At 39.4% G+C, this 23,814-nt stretch overlaps 1 protein-coding gene across 1 annotated transcript; it reads left to right on the top strand.

Annotated features, from left to right (window-relative positions):
- LOC106502347 (sperm-associated acrosin inhibitor-like) lies at nucleotides 15,836–18,878 on the top strand. Its single transcript, XM_013965501.2, has 4 exons — nucleotides 15,836–15,970; nucleotides 17,115–17,149; nucleotides 17,441–17,556; nucleotides 18,344–18,878. The coding sequence occupies exons 1-4, from the start codon at nucleotides 15,904–15,906 to the stop codon at nucleotides 18,387–18,389; spliced, it is 264 nt and encodes an 87-aa protein (XP_013820955.1). The 5' UTR covers nucleotides 15,836–15,903; the 3' UTR covers nucleotides 18,390–18,878.

Here is a 23,814-nt window from a genome sequence, read left to right as displayed (position 1 = left end):
TAAAAAGAAAACCTAATGCAATTTGTAATCATGAATATTCCAGTCAATAAAATGCTAAATACTATTATCTCTATTAAAATACCCTTTCTTTTTTTGTGGTTGGATTGGATTCAGTCCAGGTCAGTTGCTCAGTCGTGTCCAACTCTTGGTGACCCCATGGACTGCAGCACACCAGGCCTCTCTGTCCATCACCAACTGCCGGAATCCACCCCAAACTCATGTCCATTGAGTCGGTGATGCCATCCAACCATCTCATCCTCTGTTGTCCCCTTCTCTTCCTGCCCTCAATCTTTCCCAGCATCAGGGTCTTTTCCAATGAGTCAGCTCTTCGCATCAGGTGGCCAAACTATTGGACTTTCAGCTTCAACATTAGTCCTTCCAGTGAACACCCAGGACTGATCTCTTTTAGGATGGATTGGTTGGAACTCCTTGCAGTCCAAGGGACTCTCAAGAGTCTTCTCCAGCACCACAGTTCAAAAGCATCAATTCTTTGGCTCTCAGTTTTCTTTGTAGTCCAACTCTCACATCCATACATGACCACTGGAAAAACCATAGCCTTGACTAGATAGATGGACCTTTGTGGACAAAGTAATGTCTCTGCTTTTTAATATGCTATCTAAGTTGGTCATAACTTTCCTTCCAAGGAGTAAGCATCTTTTAATTTCATGGCTGCAATCACCATTTGCAGTGATTTTGGAGCCCAAGAAAATAAAGTCAGCTACTGTTTCCCCATCTATTTGCCATGAAGTGATGGGATAGATGCCATGATCTTAGTTTTCTGAATGTTGAGCTTTAAGCCAACTTTCTCACTCTCCTCTTTCACTTTCATCAAGAGGCTCTTTAGTTCTTCTTCACTTTCTGCCATAAGGGTAGTGTTATCTGCATATCTGAGGTTATTGATATTTCTCCCAGTAATCTTGATTCCAGCTTGTGCTTCATCCAGACACACAAAGACTTCTGGTAACTATAATTATAGAAATAGTCTCAAAGCTCAATAAATAATCCATTACTTGAAAGTTTATTAAAAAGTGCAGACAACTGCACTTCTCTCTATTGTAAAGCTTCAAAAGCTCTAGAAGAAGAATCTGAGAACTTGAATTCTCACAAATACTCCATGTCAATCTTCTGATCAAAAATGTTAGCCAAGACAGACTTAAATTCTAAGACATAGGACATACCTGTAACTTAGTGAATTTCAGAGACTATTCAAAATATTGCATGATTTCTGAAGTTTGGGAGAAAAAAAATTATGTTATTTTCTCTCTCATGAAGCATCAAGAGACAGTTCAGTGATCCTGGCAGGCCAGCCAACTCTGCTTTTACCGATCTAGGATATTCATTTGTAGTCCAAGTCTGATGCTCCTCTATTTCTCTTTACCTCTGAGGCAACAAGAAACTGAATGAAATTTGATTGGTCAAAAACTTATTTTAAGTTTGGTTTTAATGGCAGAAATGCAGACTGTTAGAAAGCAAGTTTCAAGTTGCTACATATGTGACATCAGATCTGCTCTTCCTTTCAGTAAATATTTTCACCTCTAAGAGATAATCTACATGGGAGTTACTTTCACTTACTTTCCTTAGTATTAATTCTTAATGAAAGTATCCATTAAAATGTACAAATATGGAGCCACATTATAAAAACGAATTCAACTACTTTCATGGTTTTTTTTTTTCATTATAGAATACATATATAAAAACATTATTCAGTGAATGCTGCTAAATTCATGTATGTATTCTTTTATTTGGACATGGGGTATCTCCATACAGTTGGTCCAGCGAAGTGCAGCTACTGCTCCTGACCTTGGATGTGGGGTATCTCTTCAGGGCTGCTCTAGTGAAGCACAGGCACTGCTCCTGACCGTGGACATGGGGTATCTCCTCTCAGCCGGTTGCTGCTCCAGCACCACGTGGCCACTACTCCAAGGTCAGAAAAACCCTGGTAAGACGGTAGGCACTGGAGCAGCTGTGAGGAGATACCCCACGTCCAAGGGCAAAGGAGAAGCCCCAGCAAAACAGTAGGAGCAGCAAATTCACATTGAGAATCAAACCCTGTTCCTGCCAGAGACGCTCAGAGGGCTCAAACAAACCTTGTGCACATCAGGACCCAGGGACCCCACAGAGACTGAGATGGAACTGTGTCTGAGTGTTTCCTGTGGAGGTACAGATCAGCAGTGGTCTGCCACAGGGATAGGGGCTCTGGTGTGGGTATGATAGAAGTCCTCTTGCAGGATGTCACCATTAACCCCACTATAGAACTGCCAGAACTTACATAGGACTGAGAAACATACTCTTGGAGGGCACAACAGAACCTTGTGCACCAGGACCCAGGAAAAGGAACAATGACCCCACAGGAGACTTGACTGTGGGTATCCAGGAGTCTCCTGTGAAGCAGTGGGTCAGTGCTGGCCTGCTGCAGGGTTGGGGGCATGGACTGTAGCAGTATGTGCCTGGGATCTTTTGAGGGAAGTTCCTATTATCTTCATTACCTCCACCACAGTGTGGCCCCTTGTAAATAGCAGGGAGGGAACACAGCTTCACCTATCAACAGAAAATTGGATTCAAGATTTACTGAGCACAGCCCTGCCCATCAGAACAAGACCCAGTATCCCCCTCAGTCAGTCTATCACATCAGGGGGCTTTCATAAGCCTCTTATCCTTCTCCATCAGAGGGAAGACAGACTGAAAAACACAATCACAGAAAACCAACCAATCTGATCACATGGACCACAGCCTTGACTAACTCAATGAAACTATGACCCATGCCGTGTAGGGCCACCCAAGAAGGATGGCTCATGGTGGAGAGTTCTGACAAAATGTGGTCCACTGGAGAAGGGAATGGCAAACCACTTCAGTATTCTTGCCTTGAGAAGCCCTGAACACTATGAAAAGGCAAGAAGATGGGACACTGAAGGATGAACTCCCCAGGTTGGTAGGTGACCAATATACTACTGGAGATCATTGGAGAAAAAAACTACAGAAAGAATGAAGAGATGCAGCCAAAGCAAAACAATACCCAGTTGTGGATGTGACTTGTGATAGAAGCAAGGTCCGATGCTGTAAAAAGCAATATTGCATAGGAACCTGGAATGTCAGGTCCATGAATCAAGGCAAATTGGAAGTGATCAAACAGGAGATGGTAAGAGTGAACGTCGACATTTTAGGAAACAGTGAACTAAAATGGACTGGAATGGGTGAATTTAACTCAGATGACCATTATATCTACTACTGTGGGCAAGATTCCCTGAGAAGAAATGGAGTAGCCATCATAGTCAACAAGAGAGTCTGAAATGCAGTACTTGGATGCAATCTCGAAAATGACAGAATGAACTCTGTTCATTTCCAAGGCAAACCATTCAGTATCACAGTAATCCAAGTCTACATCCCGACCAGTAATGCTGAAGAGCTAAAGTTGAACGGTTCTTTGAAGATCTACAAGAACTTTTAGAAATAACAACCAAAAAAGATGTCTATTATAGGGGACTGGATTGCAAGAGTAGGAAGTCAAGAAACACCTGGAGTAATAGGCAAATTTGGCCTTGGAGTACAGAATGAAACAGGGCAAAGGCTAATAGATTTCTGCCAAGATAATGCACTGATCATAGCAAACATCCTCTTCCAACAACACAAGAGAAGACTCTACACATGGACATCACCAGATGGTCAACACCACAATCAGATTGATTATATTCTTTGCAGCCAAAGATGGACAAGCTCTATACAATCAGCAAAAACAAGACCAGGAGCTGACAGTGCCTCAGATCATAAACCCCTTATTGCCAAATTCAGACTTAAATTGAAGAAAGTAGGGAAAACCATTAGATCATTCAAATATGACCTAAATCAAATCCCTAACAATTATACAGTGGAAGTTAGAAATAGATTTAAGGGACTAGATCTGATAGACAGAGTGCCTGATGAACTATGGAATGAGGTTCATGACATTGTGCAAGAGACAGGGATCAAGACCATCCCCATGGAAAAGAAATGCAAAAAAGCAAAATGGCTATCCGAGGAGGCCTTACAAATAGCTTTGAAAAGAAAAGAAATGAAAAAAAAGCAAAGGAGTAAAGGAAAGATACACCCATTTGAATGCAGAGTTCCAAGGAATACAAGGAGAGATAAGAAAGCCTTCCTCAGTGATCAATGCAAACAAATAGAGGAAAACAATAGAGTGGGAAAGACCAGAGATATCTTGAAGAAAATTAGAGATACCAAGGGAACATTTTATGCAAAGATGGGCTCAATAAAGGACAGAAATGGTCTGGACCTAACAGAAGCAGAAGATATTAAGAAGAGGTGGCAAGAATACACAGTAGAACTGTACAAGACTGATCTTCAAGACCCATATGATCATGAAGGTGTGATCACTCACCAAGAGCCAGACATCCTGCAATGGGAAGTCAAGTGGGCCTTAGAAAGCATCACTACAATCAAAGCTAGTGGAGGTGATGGAATTCCAGTTGAGCTATTTCAAATCCTCAAAGATGATGCTGTGAAAGTGTTGCACTCAATATGCCAGAAAACTTGGAAAACTCAGCAGTGGCCACAGGACTGGAAATGGTCAGTTTTCATTCCAATCCCAAAGAAAGGAAATGCCAAAGAATGCTCAACCTACCACACAATTGCACTCATCTCACACACTAGCAAAGTAATGCTCAAAATTCTCCAAGTCAGGCTTCAGCAATACGTGAACCGTGAACTTCCAGATGTTCAAGCTGGTTTTAGAAGAGGCAGAGGAACCAGAGAGCAAATTGCCAACATCTGTTGGATCATCAAAAAAGCAAGAGAGTTCCTGAAAAACATCTACTTCTGCTTTACTGACTATGCCAAAGCCTTTGACTGTGTGGACCACAACAAACTCTGGAAAATTCTGAAAGACATGGGAATACCAGACCACCTGACCTGCCTCTTGAGAAATCTGTATGCAGATCAGGAAGCAACAGTTAGAACTGGACATGAAACAACAGACTGGTTCGAAATAGGAAAAGGAGTACGTCCAGGCTGTATATTGTCACCCTGCTTATTTAACTTATATGCAGAGTACATCATGAGAAACACTGGGCTGGAGGAAGCACAAGCTAGAATCAAGATTTCTGGGAGAAATGCCAATAACTTCAGATATGCAGATGACACCACCCTTATGGCAAAAAAGCCTCTTGATGAAAGTGAAAGAGGAGAGTGAAAAAGTTGGCTTAAAACTCAACATTCAGAAAACTAAGATCATGGCATCTGGTCCCATCACTTCATGGGAAATAGATGGGGAAACAGTGGAAACAGTGGCAGACTATTTTCTTGGGCTCCAAAATCACTGAAGATGGTGACTGCAGTCATGAAATTAAATACGCTTACTCTTTGGAAGGAAAGTTATGACCAACCTAAACAGCATATTAAAAAGTAGAGACATTACTTTGCCAACAAAGGTCCATCTAGTCAAAGCTATAGTTTTTCTAGTAGTCATGTATGGATGTGAGAGTTGGACTATAAGAAAGCTGAGCACCGAAGAATTGATGCTTTTGAACTGTGGTGTTGGAGAAGACTCTTGAGAGTCCCTTGGACTGCAAGGAGATCCAACCAGTCCATCCTAAAGGAGATCAGTCCTGGGTGTTCATTGGAAGGACTGATGTCGAAGCTGAATACTTTGGTCACCTGATGTGAAGAACTGACTCACTGGAAAAAACCCTTATGCTTGGAAAGATTGAGGGCAGGAGGAGAATGGGACGATGGAGGATTAGATGGTTGGATGGCATCACCGACTCAATGGACATGAGTTTGAGTAAACTCTGGGAGTTAGTGTTGGACAGGTAGGACCTGTGTCCTGCAGTCTATGGAGTCAGACATGACTGAGAGACTGAACTGAACTGATTCTTTTACTTAATAAATTTTTAAAAAAAATTTAACTGAAGAATACTTGATTTACAATATTTTGTTAGTTTCAGGTGTACAGTAAAGTGATTCTGTCTTGCCTGGAGAATTCCATGGACAGAGGAGCCTGGTGGGCTACAGTCCATGGGATCACAAAGAGTCAGACACGACTGAGCGACTTCACTCACTCACTCATGCACATATGCATATATACTTTCTCATATTCTTCTCTTCTAGGTTATTACACATATTAAGTATAGCTCCTTGTGCTATATATTAGTTGTTTACTGTCTATCTATTGTATGTATGGTAACCTTTTCCTTCTCCAGGTGATCTTCACAACCCAGAAAATTAATCAGGGTCTCCTGCATTGCAGGTGGATTATTACCAGCTGAGTTGTAAGGGAAGCCCATTGTATTTATAGTATTGTTTATATGTTATTCCTGAATTTCTAATTTACCCCTCTCTGCTCTGCCCCCCCCACCCCCCACACACACCTAGTTGGTAACCAAAAGCTTGTCTTCTATGTCCTTCAGTCTATTTATGTTTTGGAAATAAGTTCATTTGTATCACTTTTTTAGAATCACATATAAGTGATATCATATGCATGTGTCATTCTCTGTCTGGCTTACCTCACTTAGTACGTTAAGTGAGCCCCATCAACGTTGCTGCAAATGGCAGTTATTTCACTCTTTTATATGGCAGAGTAATTTTCCATTGCATGTTTGTATGTGTGTGTGTTGTTACCCAAACGTTATTGCCTGGAGATGTACCAATATTCACCTACATAACCAATTACCAGCACTGACATTAAGCTTCTACAAAATTCGTATCAATAATGTGTAAAACTTATCCACTAATTGATAGACAATATCCACTAATTGATTCCACAATATGACTATTATGACTAATGTTACTATGATATTATTGAGTAAGTCTTTTTATAGACTTATATTATCATTTCTTCTAGGTAAATTCCTAGGAGTGGCAAGTATATGTTAAACTTTACAAGGAAATGCCAAACTATTTTTCAAAGTGAATGTACCTTTTAATATTCTCATCAACAATGTATGAGTATACTGGTCTTTCCATTTTCTTACCAACACTTGTTATTAACTGTATTTTGGATTATTGCCCTTATAGGATTGCCTCTTCTTTTGCAATCATCAAAATGCACTTTATTCGGTATAATAAATTTATATATGTACACTATGGCCTTAGGTTCTTATTTTCTTAAATAAGAACAAAATTAAATAGAAGATAATACACCAAATATTAAAGTGGCTGCATCATGGCGGTGGAACTGTTCATCTTTACTTTTGCAACTTTCAGAATCTTCCACCTTAACTAAAGCATGTATTTACTATCAGAAGGGAAAAAATAATCCTCAAGAAAGGAACAAAATATGTCAAAGCTTTTAAATGCTAAATAATGTTACCTATATTAACATTCCCAAAGAGTGATAGACACCAAAATATTCTCTTCATTTTCCAGGCTGACATTCTGAGCCAGGATGGGGTTACTAAGATCTAACCCTCAATCAGGGTTAGATGTTCCCTCAATCAAGCTAGATGTCTGTGTGCACAGCCATCGCTGCATCTATCCTGCAGTGTTTTCTGGGTACTGTGTGGACAGGGTGACTCTGGCTGTTCTGAACCTGCTTGTTCCTCTAAGTGAAAGTGAAGTCGCTCAGTCATGTCTGACTCTTTGCAGCCCCATGGACTGTAGCCCACCAGGCTCCTCCACCTATGGGATTCTCCAGGCAAGAATACTGGAGTGGGTTGCCATTTCCTTCTCCAGGGGATCTTCCCGACCCAGGGATCGAACCCAGGTTTCCCACATTGCAGGCAGATGCTTTAGCGTCTGAGCCACCAGGGAAGCTTGTTCCTCTAGACACATCCTAATGCTGCTTAGTTCCTCTGACACCCATGTATAAGAGCCATTACAACAAACACTACAGGTTACATATTATGAAATAGTAATAGTTTTGTGTTTTGGTGATGATTACCCAAGCCTCCTCCTCCTCCTCTAAAATTGCAAATGCTACTGGTGTGTGTGTTCTCAGTCACTTCAGTCATGTCCAACTCTCTGTTACCCCACAGACTGCAGCCTGCAAGACTCCTTTGTCCATGGGATTCCCCAGGCAAGAATAACCATGCTCTTCTCCAAAATGCCAATGGATTAGCGCATAACCAGAAATCATGTCCAAATTAATACTTTCCATTCGTCTAAGTACTAATGAATTAACTGTACATATTGTACTATTCTAGGAACTGCCAAAAAGCTTACAATCTTACAATGAAAATGAACTATGTGTTCAAAACATAGGGATCTAAGTGCTGTATCATATGTGCTGCAGAATTTAAGTGCTGGAGCAAAGTATCTTAATGGAGACATTCATGGAAGGTCTGACAGGGTTTGAAAATAAGTTGTTTTATTGAGATGGACATTACTGACTGAAAAGTATTAGGTATTATGGAACCCATGTTCATGGAGGCACAAGAAGCCTTAAGACAAATATCTAGTGGCCAAGCCTTTCCTTTATCTAACTTGTCTCTAACCCTTTCTGTTGTTCATTACCCAACTTCCTTTGGCCCTTAGTTACTTCCAGGACACTTATGCAAACACCATATACCATGCTAAGTTTAAAAGATGCTCCAGGCAGCCATTTACACAAATGTATCAAGGCAAGGGCACTTTAACTCAATAATCCAGGTGAAGAAAAATGTAAATGTCATAAGAGTGCTGTTTGTTTTACACCATGACATTTACTTGTAAGACTTGTAAGACACACCAGAAAATTTAAATAAATAGAGCAACATATGGCTTTCATAATTGGAAGGCTTAAAATAGTAAAGATGTGAATCTATCCTAAAGCAAAAATTAGTCTAAAAATTTTCTGTTCAAATTCCAAAAAGATTTACTGTAGATAAAAGTAACTTAAAATTTACATGGAATGACAAAGAACTAGAACTGCTAAAACAATTTAATAAAACAATTCGGAAAAGTCAAAATACATGATTTTCAGTCTTAGTATCTATCTACTACTATATAGCTACAATAATCAAAACTGTGCAGCATTGCTGGATGTTTTATATATATAAATAAATATAGTATGTATACTATATTTATATACTATTATTACTAGTATACTAATAGTATACTAATATATAGTATATATATTATATATAATATAGCATACTAATAGTATTAATAGTAATACTATTACTATTCACAGTATAATAGTGACATTATTAATAGTATACTAATGGTACTAATAATACTACTAGTATTACTAATATTATAAACTATTTATATACTATATATATGTTCTATTCAACATGTATATTCTGTTCCAAAATATATCTATTTTTCCTTAAAAACTTCACAACAAACTTTACTCTTATTCATATTCTTTACCTAAAACGTAGTATATTTAGTTCCAAAATATACAAAAAGCACATACAGCTCAATATAAAAAAAGAGCAAACAATCCAATCAAAAAATAGGCAGGAGACCTGAATAAATATTTCTTCAAATAAGACATACAGATAGATAGCCAAGAGCCACATGAAAAGTGTTAGGGACCAAACGACGGGCTCTAGGACCTGAGTCATGTTTACCAGAAAGAGACAGGATATGCGCTCATCCTGCCTGGCCAATCATGTAACGCCAGCTACTCCTGTAACTGAGACAAAGAACTGCCTGTATAATAAGCCGCCATACTCCTTTGTTCGGGGCTCTTGTCGGATTCCCTTGTGTGGGATGAGACTTGGGCCCTAGCACGCTAGAGATAAACTCCCTTCTTGCCTTTGCATTACTGTGGTGGACTTGCTCTCTCTCTCGGTCAGTTCGGAGATACGGGCTCAGAGCATAACAAAAAGATGCCCAACACTGTTAATTTTTATAGAAATACAAATCAAACCACAATGAGGTATCACTTTATACTGTCAGAATGGCCATCATCCAAAAGTCTGCAAATAATAAATGCTAAGGAGGGTGTGGAGAAATATGAACCCTCTTACACTGTTGGTGTGAACATTAATTGGTGCAGTCATGACAGCTTATGGTGAACGATGTCAGATTCGTCATCTCTGAAGAAGATTTAGCTTTGGGACCAGTAACCAGCGCAGCAGTTTTAATGGCAAACCACTTCAGTATTCTTGCCTTGAGAACCCCATGAACAGTATGAAAAGGCAAAATGATAGGATACTGAAAGAGGAACTCCCCAGGTCAGTAGGTGCCCAATATGCTACTGGAGATCAGTGGAGAAATAACTCCAGAAAGAATGAAGGGATGGAGCCAGGCAAAAACAATACCCAGCTGTGGGTGTGACTGGTGATAGAAGCAAGGTCTGATGCTGTAAAGAGCAGTATTGCATAGGAACCTGGAATGTCAGGTCCATGAATCCAGGCAAATTGGAAGTGGTCAAACAAGAGATGGCAAGAGTGAACATCGACATTCTAGGAATCAGCAAACTAAAATAGACTGGAATGGGTGAATTTAACTCAGATGACCATTATATCTACTACTGCGGGTAGGAATCCCTTAGAAGAAATGGAGTAGCCATCATGGTCAACAAAGAGTCCGAAATGCAGTACTTGGATGCAATCTCAAAAACGACAGAATGTTTGTCTGTTTGTCTCCAAGGCAAACCATTCAATATCATGGTAATCCAAATCTATGCCCCAACCAGTAACGCTGAAGGAGCTGAAGTTGAACTGTTCCATGAAGACCTACAAGACCTTTTAGAACTAACACCCAAAAAAGATGTCCTTTTCATTATAGGGGACTGGAATGCAAAAGTAGGAAATCAAGAAACACCTAGAGTAACAGGCAAATTTGGCCTTGGAATGCAGAATGAAACAGGGAAAACTAATAGAGTTTTGCCAAGAAAATGCACTAGTCATAGCAAACACCCTCTTCCAACAGAACAAGAGAAGACTCTACACATGGACATCACCAGATGGTCAACACCACAATCAGATTGATTATATTGTTTGCAGCCAAAGATGGACAAGCTCTATACAGTCAACAAAACAACAAAAACAAGACCGGGAGCGGACTATGGCTCAGATCATGAACTCCTTATTACCAAATTCAGACTTAAACTGAAGAAAGTAGGGAAAACCGCTAGACCATTCAGGTATGACCTAAATCAAATCCCTTATGATTACACAGTGGAAGTGAGAAATAGATTTAAGGGCCTAGATCTGATAGATAGAGTGCCTGATGAACTACGGAATAAGGTTCCTGACATTGTACAGGGATCAAGACCATCCCCATGGAAAAGAAATGTAAAAAAGTAAAATGACTGTCTGGGGAGGCCTTACAAATAGCGGTGAAAAGAAGAGAAGTGAAAAGCAAAGGAGAAAAGGAAAGATATAAGCATCTGAATGCAGAGTTCCAAAGAATAGCAAGAAGAGATAAGAAAGCCTTCTTCAGCGATCAATGCAAAGAAATAGAGGAAAAGAACAGAATGGGAAGGACTAGAGATCTCTTCAAAAAATTAGAGATACCAAGGGAACATTACATGCAAAGATGGGCTCAATAAAGGACAGAAATGGTATGGACCTAACAGAAGAAGAAGATATTAAGAAGAGGTGGCAAGAATACACAGAAGAACTGTACAAAAAAGATCTTCACAACCCGGATAATAACGATGGTGTGATCACTCATCTAGAGCCAGACATCCTGCAATGGGAAGTCAAGTGGGCCTTAGAAAGCATCACTACGAACAAAGCTAGTGGAGGTGATGGAATTCCAGTTGAGCTATTTCAAATCCTGAAAGATGATGCTGTGAAAGGGCTGCACTCAATATGCCAGCAAATTTGGAAAACTCAGCAGGGGCCACAGGACTGGAAATGGTCAGTTTTCATTCCAATCCCAAAGAAAGGCAATGCCAAAGAATGGTCCAACTACTGCACAATTGCACTCATCTCACATGCTAGTAAAGTAATGCTCAAAATTCTCCAAGCCAGGCTTCAGCATACGTGAACCGTGAACTTCCTGATGTTCAAGCTGGTTTTAGAAAAGGTAGAGGAACCAGAGATCAAATTGCCAACATCCGCTGGATCATGGAAAAAGCAAGAGAGTTCCAGAAAAACATTTATTTCTGCTTTATTGACTATGCCAAAGCCTTTGACTGTGTGGATCACAATAAACTGTGGAAAATTCTGAGAGAGATGGGAATTCCAGACCACCTGACCTGTCTCTTGAGAAAGCTGTATGCAGGTCAGGAAGCAACAGTTAGAACTGGACATGGAACAACAGACTGGTTCCAAATAGGAAAAGGAGTACGTCAAGGCTGTATATTGTCACCCTGCTTATTTAACTTCTATGCAGAGTACATCATGAGAAATGCTGGACTGGAAGAAACACAAGCTGGAATCAAGACTGCCCGGAGAAATAGCAATAACCTCAGATATGCAGATGACACCACCTTATGGTAGAAAGTGAAAAGGAACTAAAAAGCTTCTTGATGAAAGTGAAAGAGGAGAGTGAAAAAGTTGGCTTAAAGCTCAACATTCAGAAAACAAAGATCATTGCATATGGTCCCATCACTTCATGGGAAATAGATGGGGAAACAGTGGAAACAGTGTCACACTTTATTTTTTTGGGCTCCAAAATCACTGCGGATGGTGACTGCAGCCGTGAAATTAAAAGACGCTTATTCCTTGGAAGAAAAGTTACGATCAACCTAGATAGTATATTGAAAAGCAGAGACATTACTTTGCCGACTAAGGTCCATCTAGTCAAGGCTATAGTTTTCCCAGTAGTCATGTATGGATGTGAGAGTTGGTCTGTGAAGAAGGCTGAGCACCGAAGAATTTATGCTTTTGAACTGTGGTGTTGGAGAAGACTCTTGAGAGTCCCTTGGACTGCAGGGAGATCCAACCAGTCCATTCTGAAGGAGATCAACCCTGGGATTTCTTTGGAAGGAATGATGCTAAAGCTGAGACTCCAGTACTTTGGCTACCTCATGAGAAGAGTTGACTTATTGAAAAAGACGCTGATGCTGGGAGGGATTGGGGGCAGGAGGAGAAGGGGATGACAGAGGATGAGATGGCTGGATGGCATCACCGACTCGATGGACGTGAGTCTGAGTGAAGTCCGGGAGATGGTGATGAACAGGGAGGCCTGGCGTGCTGCGATTCATGGGGTCGCAAAGAGTCGGACACAACTGAGTGACTGAACTGAACTGAACTGAACTGAACAATCACTTTGCTGTACACCTGAGACTGACTGACACAACATTGTAAATCAACAACATTTCAATAAACATTTTTTTAAAAAGCATCACTCTCTAACCTCCAAACACATGTTTCATGAAGAACTGCCCATTTCCAATCCAACTCTTTTGTCTACTGGTCTTAACTGTTATCAAATCCCTTTGGGCTCTGAGATATGAATCTCATTAGAAGAATCCAGTCACTTTTGGCCATTTAGTATATATGCCCTTGAATAATTCAGTTTTTAAATGTATGTGGTCTCAAAAAAAAAAAAAAAACCTGTATTATACAGTTACCTGGAGGAGGGTCCAGTATTAGGCAGAGCTAGCGTTTTACATATGTAAATTAAATCCATGTAGCTCATCTCTAGTATTGTCTAGAGTGGTGAGTTTCTTTGCTCCCCATTTACAGTAATACTGACTTGGGAAAGATGGAAACTGCTCTATGTTCCTATTCTCTCTCTGTTAAAATATCTATCTTCTCAACTCAAGTGTTTTCTTTCTCACCACCATCCCTGCACAATTTAAAGAAAATATACATTTTTTTTTGTTATGAAGTTAATATTAAAAAATCCTCAAGTCTAACATTTCCTTTTCCGGTGAATTTCAAAATTTTATAGCCTGCTGTGAGTCAGATTGTCTCTCCTCCTCTTAATCTCTGTTGATAAATAAATTTAAGTGCATGGTATATAAAGAGCTTCTCTATAACTTCCCCTTTAAGCTTCAGTTTACTTTTCCCTAAAATATCCTGCAGTATATGAATTGGTCCATCACAGGCATCTCTGATGGCATCTAAATAATTAAATCCAAGAGCTACTCTAAGCATAATAGTTACTTTACTATATGTGGGTCCTTCAATTAAGTTGGCCTAATAAATTAATAATCTTAAATGTTTCTTTCTAAACCCTGGGTCTCTTCACTTTGAAAAGGCACAGTAACAGAATGACAAATATCTTCCAACTACACAACTTGAATGGAAATAGTTTAAGTATTTTACATGTAACATTTAAGACGAACAAAGGCATGTGGATATATTACTCTCACATTTAAAATAAGCAGAGTTACACTGCTGCTGCTAAGTCGCTTCAGTCGCGTCCGACTTTGTGCGACCCCATAGATGGCAGCCCAACAGGCTCCGCCGTCCCTGGGATTCTCCAGGCAAGAACACTGGAGTGGGGTGCCATTGTCTTCTCCAATGCATGAAAGTGAAAAGTGAAAGTGAAGTTGCTCAGTCATGTCCGACTCTTAGCGACTCCATGGACTACAGCCTACCAGGCTCCTCTGTCCATGGGATTTTCCAGGCAAGAGTACTGGAGTGGGGTGCCATTGCCTAGAAAGTCTAAATACTGAGTCAAAGTTAAAGGACAGACTGAATTTGTACCCTGATCTTTGAACTGCTAAAGCCCTTTCCAATGACTCAGACTATGAGGTAGATTAGTTAATAAGGAAAAGATAACTCTGATCAAATCTCTCATTTCCTTGAAATGCCTTCAGTGTCTTTCATTACCTATGCTGTGAAGATAAAATTATTGAACAAAAATTCAGGGCATCACTCCATGTGTTCTCAGCTTAACTTCCCAGCCTTCTTTCTCTTCTATCCCAGAAATTCACATCCTGTGCCCTGAGCCAGGCTTGCCAAAAGCTGGCTGCTCCTGAGAGGTATCTGAGAACTTTAAAAATAGACCATTGCCCAGGCCTCGCCTACACACACTTGTTCCACATTCTTGGTCATGGACTCCTAAAAAGGTTTCTAGCTAACATCAAGTACTGGTTGTAAAATTGTATAATAGTTTTACATGATGTAACCATTAGGGGAAACTGGTCAAACTGGATTTCTCTTATTATTTCTTACAATTGTAAATCTACTATTATCTCAAGGTAAAAAAAAAAAAAGAATAATAAATATTTTTCAATTGAGTATAATTCAATTTTGGTATTGAAAGATATGAAGGGTCAAAGGTATATATGTAATTATAGTTCACAAAACTCTTCTTGCTTAAATCCTCTTGTTTCTTTCCAGCTCAATCGCTTAGAAACTTTTCACATATCCTCTCTATCTTAAAATCTATTACATATATATATATATATTTTTTTTTTTAACTGGGTCTCTTCCCCATAAATCTGGATTCATCAGATTAAGTTGTCCTCATACCTCCTGCTGAGGGAAGATCTGTTGAGGGGTGTTTGTGAAGCATCTCTCAAGAACTTACTTGACAGCCCCTGTGAAGGCAAAGAATATCTCTGTGTTTTATCTGTCCTGGGGCTTCTGTCTTTCCCCACTGAGCTCCTTTCTGTATCAAGAAGAACTTAGCTGGGAGACTAAGGAGAGACTTGAAGAGAAAAGGTGAAGTAGATAGTTTCAAAAGCTGCTGGTCTCACTCTCCACAATCTGTCTGTGCCAGGTAGTTCAGGTGTGGAACCACAGGCATTAGCCCTGGTGTGCAGAACTGCTGGGAGGGCGGCCCCACGTGCGCATGTTTCCCGACCTATAGCCAGGTTCCTTATGAGCTGACGTACAGAGCTGGGAAGGAAGGTAAGCAGCCTCTTTTCCATGCAAACAAGACTTTGTCCCACGCTTTTCTCAGGTATCTATGCAGCCTACAGGTTATGTCTTGAATCTGAGGGTTGGAAGAAGAAAAAAGGAAATGGTTCACCTAAATTAGTAATCTAGGGGACTGGAATGGTTCCTTTACCAACAATTATATGTGTGGACTATAGATTCTGTTTATCCATTTATAGGAAAAATCAGGATTTTTCTCTGTTCATGAGTTATCAACCATTATAAAGTTTTCATCTACTGACTTGATAAAATGTCTTTCTTCTCATCATGGATCAAAGCTGTTTTCATCATTTTCTTTGCATTTCTTCTTTGCTCTGGTGAGTAAATTTTCCAGCTCTGAGTTAAACAGACCCTAGAAAATTCAGTAAACAACTGCTGTAAATCAACTTTATTGGGTTTGTAATACTTAAACTGGTAAAGTGAAACTGTACATGTAACAGATGTCTTGTTTTAAACTGCAGCAATGGCTGCTTTTCTTCATTTCCCACATCAGACGAGTGAAGACAGAGTAGTGGGTTTGAATGAACAGTAGGTTTTATGTTTTTGTTCATCTGTAACTCAAGAACTTTAAATTCTTCTTCCTTACAGGGGCTCAATTCCATTGTTGTTATATGCAAAGTGTGAGGAGAAATGATTTCTCCTAGATCTGGTATTTCTTGACAATCTTATTTGGTGTTTGCCAGCTGATTCCTCTTTTTCAAGGCCTTGTGTAAGAAGGGAACTCATTGTTGACCTTGTCACTGGGTTACCTTCCTTAAAGCTTATGGTGGCTAAATAAATTTCAGAATTTATACAGTAAGGTTGAAGTGAAGTGAAGTTGGTCAGTCGTGTCCAACTCTTTGCAACCCCACGGACTGTAGCCTACCAGGCTTCTCAGTCCATGGGATTTTCCAGGCAAGAGTACTGGAGTGGGTTGCCATTTCCTTCTCCAGGGGATCTTCCTGACTCAGGGATTGAACACGGTCTCCCACACTGGAGGCAGACGCTTTACCCACTGAGCCACCAGGTAGTACTGATTAATTTCTTCATAATTAAGTGACTTCTTTCTTTGTTTTCTTTGATGAGGATCTCAACTACAAAGATGAAAAGACAATGGTATCTCTAAAGCAAGGTGATGGGAATAGTTAAAAAAATAAGACAGGAAATTCAATGGTTAGGACTCCATGATACCACTACACAGGGGGATAAGTTCAATCACTGGTTGGAGAACTAACATTCTATCTTCCTCAAGGCATGGCAAAAAAAGAAAAAGAAAAAGGACCTTACTTTTCACACTGTGAGATTAATCTGGGAATTAAAAAGTGGTTTTTTACTTTGTTCTATTTTGTGAACTTAGTGTTTTGCGGTCATATTTGTATTGTTAGTACAGGCAATTTTCATTTCTGCTACTAAGATGTGTCACTTACTACCAGAGACTATGCCTGTTTTCATCCTGTATCATTTTTATCTCTTCTTTCCCAGAAGCTTTCCTCCGATATAAAATAAAAATGCATAAGGTAAGATAACACTTAACTCTTTAGGAAGTTAAAAATGATAATAACATTTTTAATGTTGTAAATTTTAACAACAAAATTGTGTGGTCTTTTTGTGAAGTATAATGGACATAAAAAATATCGACAATATTTTACATTTTAAGTGGGTAGTGGTTGTACTGAGGTTTGTTCTTAAACTTATATACAGAATATATTTATCCCACTTAGATGTGCGGCATTTCATATTAGACTTGAAGAACGTTTTTTCCTCTGTGTTATTTGATAAGTTCCATGTTTTTGTTTAATATTTTTCAGACAAACTGCATGTCGTTCATACTTTCATCATACGTTTGTACTGGAGAACATGAGCCAGTCTGTGCAACCAATGGTCAGACTTACCGTAATATATGTGTTCTCTGCAGTGAAAAGATGTAAGCATATGACAGTAAATATTTTCTCTTCCAGAGTAATCAGGAAGTCATTTCAAAAGAATAGGAAAATTCATAGTGCCGATAACCTAAACACAGCATATGCACGAAATAACTATCATAACCATACATAAAAGATGGTCCTGTACACACTTGTACTTTTCCTTAAAGTTCTAATTTCTGAAAAGGAGTACTGCTTTAGAGCTCTCTACATAACCACGCAGAATGTTCTGAAAATCAGTTATTATCTACTAACAGTAGACTAATGTATGGTAATTCAGAAGCCCTGAGGCTGCACAGTAAATATTGGTATTGCCATGAGCAGATCTTCAGCTTCAGCAACTATTAACTGACACAGGACCCTATGGGTGTAGTCTGAAATCAATCACAATGCACTATTCCTTCTAGAAAGGGATTCTTCTGATGGTCCCCTAAACCCCCAAGACAACCTTTCAAACCTTTCTCAGACTGCAGGGTAGTAGTCTATGACACGTCTACCAAACTTCGTCATCTCCTTCTCAAGGATCACAAACACATTCCCTAATCCTCCCCTTTCTCAGATACAGCAGATTCAAAGTATGAGCCAGAACCAGCATGCAGGAGTTTCTACCACAGCAGAAACTCAGGGCCAGGAATCAGCTGCAGCCCAGTTCCTTACAGAACAGGAGCACAGCCTCTCCATCCTGTCCCAAGTTCAGACTCCTCATTAGGAAGCACTTGATACACTTATCATGAAGTTTAAAATACTATCTTGCTAATTTGTTTTTCTTTCTCCTTCTTTTCTCTTTAGGCTTCTTCGTGAAAATTTTGAAGTTGATCATTTTGGTGTTTGTTGAATTTTGATGAAGATACACACCCTTATAGTTCTAATGTGATCTAATTTTGCAGTCAGTTCTACAATTAGAATTTGATTTCTTTCAACTGGGTCCTTAAATTCACAGATCAGATAAATCCTCTTATGGAACATGAGATGGAAAATAGAATTTCAAAGTTACTGCCAATTCCAAGATTTTTTTATTTCAGGACTTTGATTCTCCATGTTTGATTATTCAGTGACAGTTTGAAAAATATCTTAAATATGTTTGATATCATAAAACCTAATACAACTTAAAATCTTAAATATTTCATTCAAAAAAGTTAATGATTTAGTCTCTTTAAAAATCTTTCTTTTTTATAGTAAAGGGAATATTGCCCATTAGGATATAAAAATACATTCATTTAGTTGTACAATCTTTTTTTTACAGATGCTTCTAAAATAATTCAGTAAACATGGTATATCGATACATGTGTTCTTTAATTTTTATTCAATAAATTACATAAAAGCCTACTGAGAGCTTACAGTGAACGATGTCAGTTTGGATTCATGATCTCTGAAGAAGAAGATTTAGCTTTGGGACCAGGGACCAAACTTGATCACTCAAGAGCTTTTGTGTAGCAGAGTTTTACTAAAGTATCGGAAGGGTCAGAGAAACTGTCCAACATAGACATCAGAAGAGGGTCAGAGAATGCCCTCAACTCACAAGTCTTATCAAGGCCTTATATACTTTTACCAGACCCACTCTCAGAACAGACATCTTAAATTAACAAGATTAGCACTAACAATAGAAAGGTCTCACCAGACCCCTCCCACAATATAGTCTTAAAATAACAAGATTAGTCAGAAGGTTCTTGTTAAGGAGAAACATGACCTCTAGCAAGATACATTATCATATTGACTAAGACAAAGCAATGTAGAAAACAAGGTTTGTTCTTTTCTCCTTGAGAGCCCCAGACCCCTTTCTCCTTGAGGGCCCTGAACTCCTTTCTCCTCCTCCGGGACACTGGACTTCTTATCAATCTGCCTAGAAAATGACTCTCTCATCCCTCCCTTTTCTTTTAGGAGAATTATGTTGCCAAGGGAAAGGGGCATCATTTTTATTCCATAACTATGTCCTTCTGTTGAAGGGCATCATCCCTGAATTGCTGAGGCAACATATTCTCCTAACCCTCATATAGAGAGTCTCTGATCCAGGGCCCCCAATAGTTGGAGGAGGCTGTGGCACTCATAGGAGCCTAGACAACAATTTGTAACCTAAAAGCTTTCATATGGTTAGAGACAAACCCCATTATACAGTTATAGATATAAGGCAAAATAGTCATTAAGCCAAATTAAAACATAATCAAAATTAAAAGTCACATTATGTCCATAGTTAAGGTACAATGTGTGATATCAGCCCATCTTAGGATTTCGAGATGTCATCAGATCAAGAAGAGGTGTCACATATGATTGTTGTTGGTGAAGATATTCCCAGAGTTGAAGAAAGTCCTTACCTTGAAGGGGAGAAACCCACCATGTCAAGCCTTCAATCGATGAGGAGTGCTCTGCAGAACCAGCAATTAGACCAATTGTGGAGGCTGGCTCAGGGGTCACCTCCCAGAGTTCTCATAATGTCTGTTGAAAAGCTGAAAGCTGAGTCACATAGTTGATTCTAAGGCTTCAGGATCTATAACAATATGTGTATGCAAAAACACTCTGTCATAGAGACAGACCCTTCTTCCTAGGTGCAGTTCACCTTCACTAGCTTTGTTTGTAGGGGTGCTTCCTAAGGTCTATTTCCTAAGGCCCTGGAATCCTCACATTCCAGGATGTCTGGCTCTAGGTGAGTGATCATTCTATCATGATTATCTGGGTCATGAAGATTTTTTTGTATAGTTCTTCTGTGTATTCTTGTCACCTCTTCTTAATATCTCTGCTTCTGTTAGGTCCATACCATTTCTGTCCTTTATTGAGCCCGTCTTTGCATGAAATATTCCCTTGGTATCTCTAATTTTCTTTAAGAGATCTCTAGTCTTTCCCATTCTATTTTTTGACCAATCTGATCACTGAAGGAGAGGCGAAGATGGGGGGAGGGAAGGGCTTATTCCTATATATGTCTCCTGATCCTTGCTATTCTCTTTGGGAACAGTCCTAGCTAATTTCCAGAAACGCCGGGCTAAGGGTATATCTTTCCCTTTTCCTCCCCCTTGACTTTTCCATTTCTTTCTTCCTTTCTTCTTTTCACAGCTATTTGTAAGGCCTCCTCAGAAAACCATTTATTTTTTTTCCTATTTCTTCTTCCTGGGGATGGTCTTGATCCCTGCCTCCTGTACAATGTCGTAAACCTCCATCCATAGTTCTTCAGGCACTCTGTTTATCAGATCTAGTCCCTTGAATCTATTTCTCATTTCCACTGTATAATTGTGAGGGATTTGATTCAGGTCATAATTGAATGGCCTAGTGGTTTTCCCTACTTTCAATTTAAGTCTGAATTTGGCAAAAAGGAGTTCATGATCTGAGCCACAGTCAGCTCCGGTCTTGTTTTTGCTGACTGTATAGAGCTTCTCGATCTTTGGCTGCAAAGAATATAATCAATCTGATTTCGGTATTGACCATCTGGTGATGTCCATGTGTAGAGTATTCTCTTGTGTTGTTGGACGAGGGTGTTTGCTATGACCAGTGTGTTCTCTTGGCAAAACTCTATTAGCCTTTGCCCTGCTTCATTCTGTACTCCAAGGCCAAATCTACCTATTACTCTGGGTATTTCTTGACTTCCTACTTTTGCATTCCACCCCCCTGGACTTTTTTATTAACCTGACTAGTAATTGACTCTCCCACTACTATGTGTGAAATAGTATAACAGGCAATAAGGATAAGATGGTCAGTAAAACTGAATATCCGTGTTCTCTAGGATTTTTCACTGTGCTGGCTAAAGTTATTACCTATTAGCAAATGGGAATTCTTTTTCTTTGAGTGCTTTTATCTACAAAAGTTGCAGTAGGCCGTTTTCTACCTGTTAGCTTAGTTCTTAAAAAATCTCATCAGACATTGGCTCCATACTTCAGCTACATAAAAGTGAGATGGGACTGTCACAATATTTAAAACATTCCATTTTTACAATGAAAAGGCAATTTTAATAGAGAATGTGCTATCATATTACTTTAAAAACAGATTTACTGATATATTTACTTACCAAAATTGTAATCATTTTTAGGAATAATACAATGATTTTTATAAATATACAGAAATATGCCACCTTCAGTGTGATCCTATTTAAATTATTTTCATCATCCCCTAAAAGTTCTTCAGGCTTGAATGCAGACAATCCTTCTTCCCATTCACATCTCCAGGCAACCACTAACCTACATCCTCCCCATACTGTTTTGCCTTTTTTAGGATGTTTCACATAAATAAAATGAAGCACGATGCAGTTGTTTCTAATTTGCCTCTTTCACTAGGCATGATAACTTATAAGTTCATATATTCTGTATTATTTATTAGTAGTTCATTATTTTTACTTGATGAATGAATGACAGTGTGTTTATTTACCAGCTGATGGGTACTTGAATTATTTCCACTTTTTGGCTATTAAGAATAATGCTACATTGGAAATTAGTGCACGAGTATTTGTGTGGACAAATGTTTTTCTGTTTCTTTTTCTCTTGAGTGAATAGCAGGAACAGAAAGGATGATTCATATGTTAGGGATGCTGAAATTTTTAAGAACCACTTTGTAAGAACCCATTATCTAAAGTGTGTGCATGCGTGCTCAGTTGCTTCAGTCATGTCTGACTCTTTGCAACCCTATGGACTGTAGCCCACCAGCCTCCTCTGTCCAGGAGATTCTCCAGGCAAGAATACTGCAGTGGGTTGCTGTGCCCTTCTCCAGGGGATCTTCTGACCCAAGGACCGAATCCACATCTCCTGTGTCTTCTGCACTGCAGGTGGATTCTTTACCACTGAGCCACCAGAGAGGGCCATTATCCAAAGTGGCTTCTTATATTTCCACCAACAATGCATGACATTACAGTTTCACCACATCCTTATGAACAATTGTTATTATTTTTCTGTTTTGATTATAGTCATTGTGGCAGTTATCATTTGTATAATTGTAAAACCACGTGGTGGTGGTTTAGTTGCTAAGTCGTTTCCAACTCTTGCAACTCCATGGACTGTAGCCCACCAGGCTCCCATGTCCAAGGAATTTCCCAGGCAGGAATACTGAAATGGGTGGCCATTTCCTCCTGTGGGGTGGGGGCGGGGGGGGAATCTTCCCGACTGAGGGATCGAAACCTGGTCTTCTGCATTGCATGCAGATTCTTTACCAACTGAGTTACCAGGGAAGCCCCATGTAGTAAACCACAAATTAAAGCGATGTTGGAAATCAACTCTACTTCAGTTTTTAAAAAATAAAATTAATCAATTATTTAATTAAAACCATTTAAATCAGTATATGAAATCTGTGTATATACTATATGTCATCATTGTTAAGAAATAAAGGTCAAGTCTTAATAGAAAATAACATACCAAATACTAAACTCAGTTGTTTCTTAGCAATAGTTTCTTTCTTACCCCTTTCTTTATTTAGTGATGAAGATATATTTACTGGGCTTCCCTGACGGCTCAAATGGTAAAGAATCCACTTGCAATGTAGGAGACTTGGGGTTCTATTCTGGGTTGTGAAGATCCCCTGGAGAAGGGCAGGGCAACCCACTCTAGTATTCTTGCCTGGAGAATTCCATGGACAGAAGAGCCTGGCAGGGTACAGTCCACGTGGTCACAAAGAGTCTGACACAACTGAGCGACTAACACACTTAGGGAAAACAACTTCAAAGAGCCAAAAAAGTATGTCCATGTTTTTACTGCTAATATGACCAAAGTTTACCCAACTTAACATTCCCCAATAGTTACAGTAGATACTGAAGTTTCTCCTCCAGTTTCCATAATAACAAGCAAGTAACTGTTCATTTAATTAGGCTCCAGGGAAGAACTGGGCTTCCCTGATACCTCAGTTGGTAAAGAACCCAACTCCATTGCAGGAGACCCCAGCTCAATTCCTGGGTCGGGAAGATCTGCTGGAGAAGGTATAGGCAACCCTCTCCAGTATTCTTGGGCTTCCCTTGTGGCTCAGCTGGTAAAGAATCCACCTGCAATGTGGGAGACCTTGGTCTGATCCTTGGGTTGGGAAAATCCCTTGGAGAAGGGAAAGGTTACCCACTCCAGTATTCTGGCCTGGAGAATTCCATGGACTGTATTGTCCATGGGTTTGCAAAGAGTTGGATACAACTGAACAAATTTCACTTTCAGGGAAGAACTAAAGATAATCCTGAGCACCCTCTTAAACCAGCAGGATATCAGGACACGCAACCATTAATGCCATTTGCTATGGACTGAATGTTTGTGTCTTCTCCAAAAGGTATATTTTGAAATTCTAACTCTCAAGATGATGTTACAGTGAGGAGGGTA

Source organism: Capra hircus, chromosome 7 (genome assembly GCF_001704415.2).
Source record: "Capra hircus breed San Clemente chromosome 7, ASM170441v1, whole genome shotgun sequence".
Taxonomy (NCBI): domain Eukaryota; kingdom Metazoa; phylum Chordata; class Mammalia; order Artiodactyla; family Bovidae; genus Capra; species Capra hircus.
Note: the sequence above shows the minus strand (reverse complement) of the source record. Positions and strands in the feature narration are given on the sequence as shown.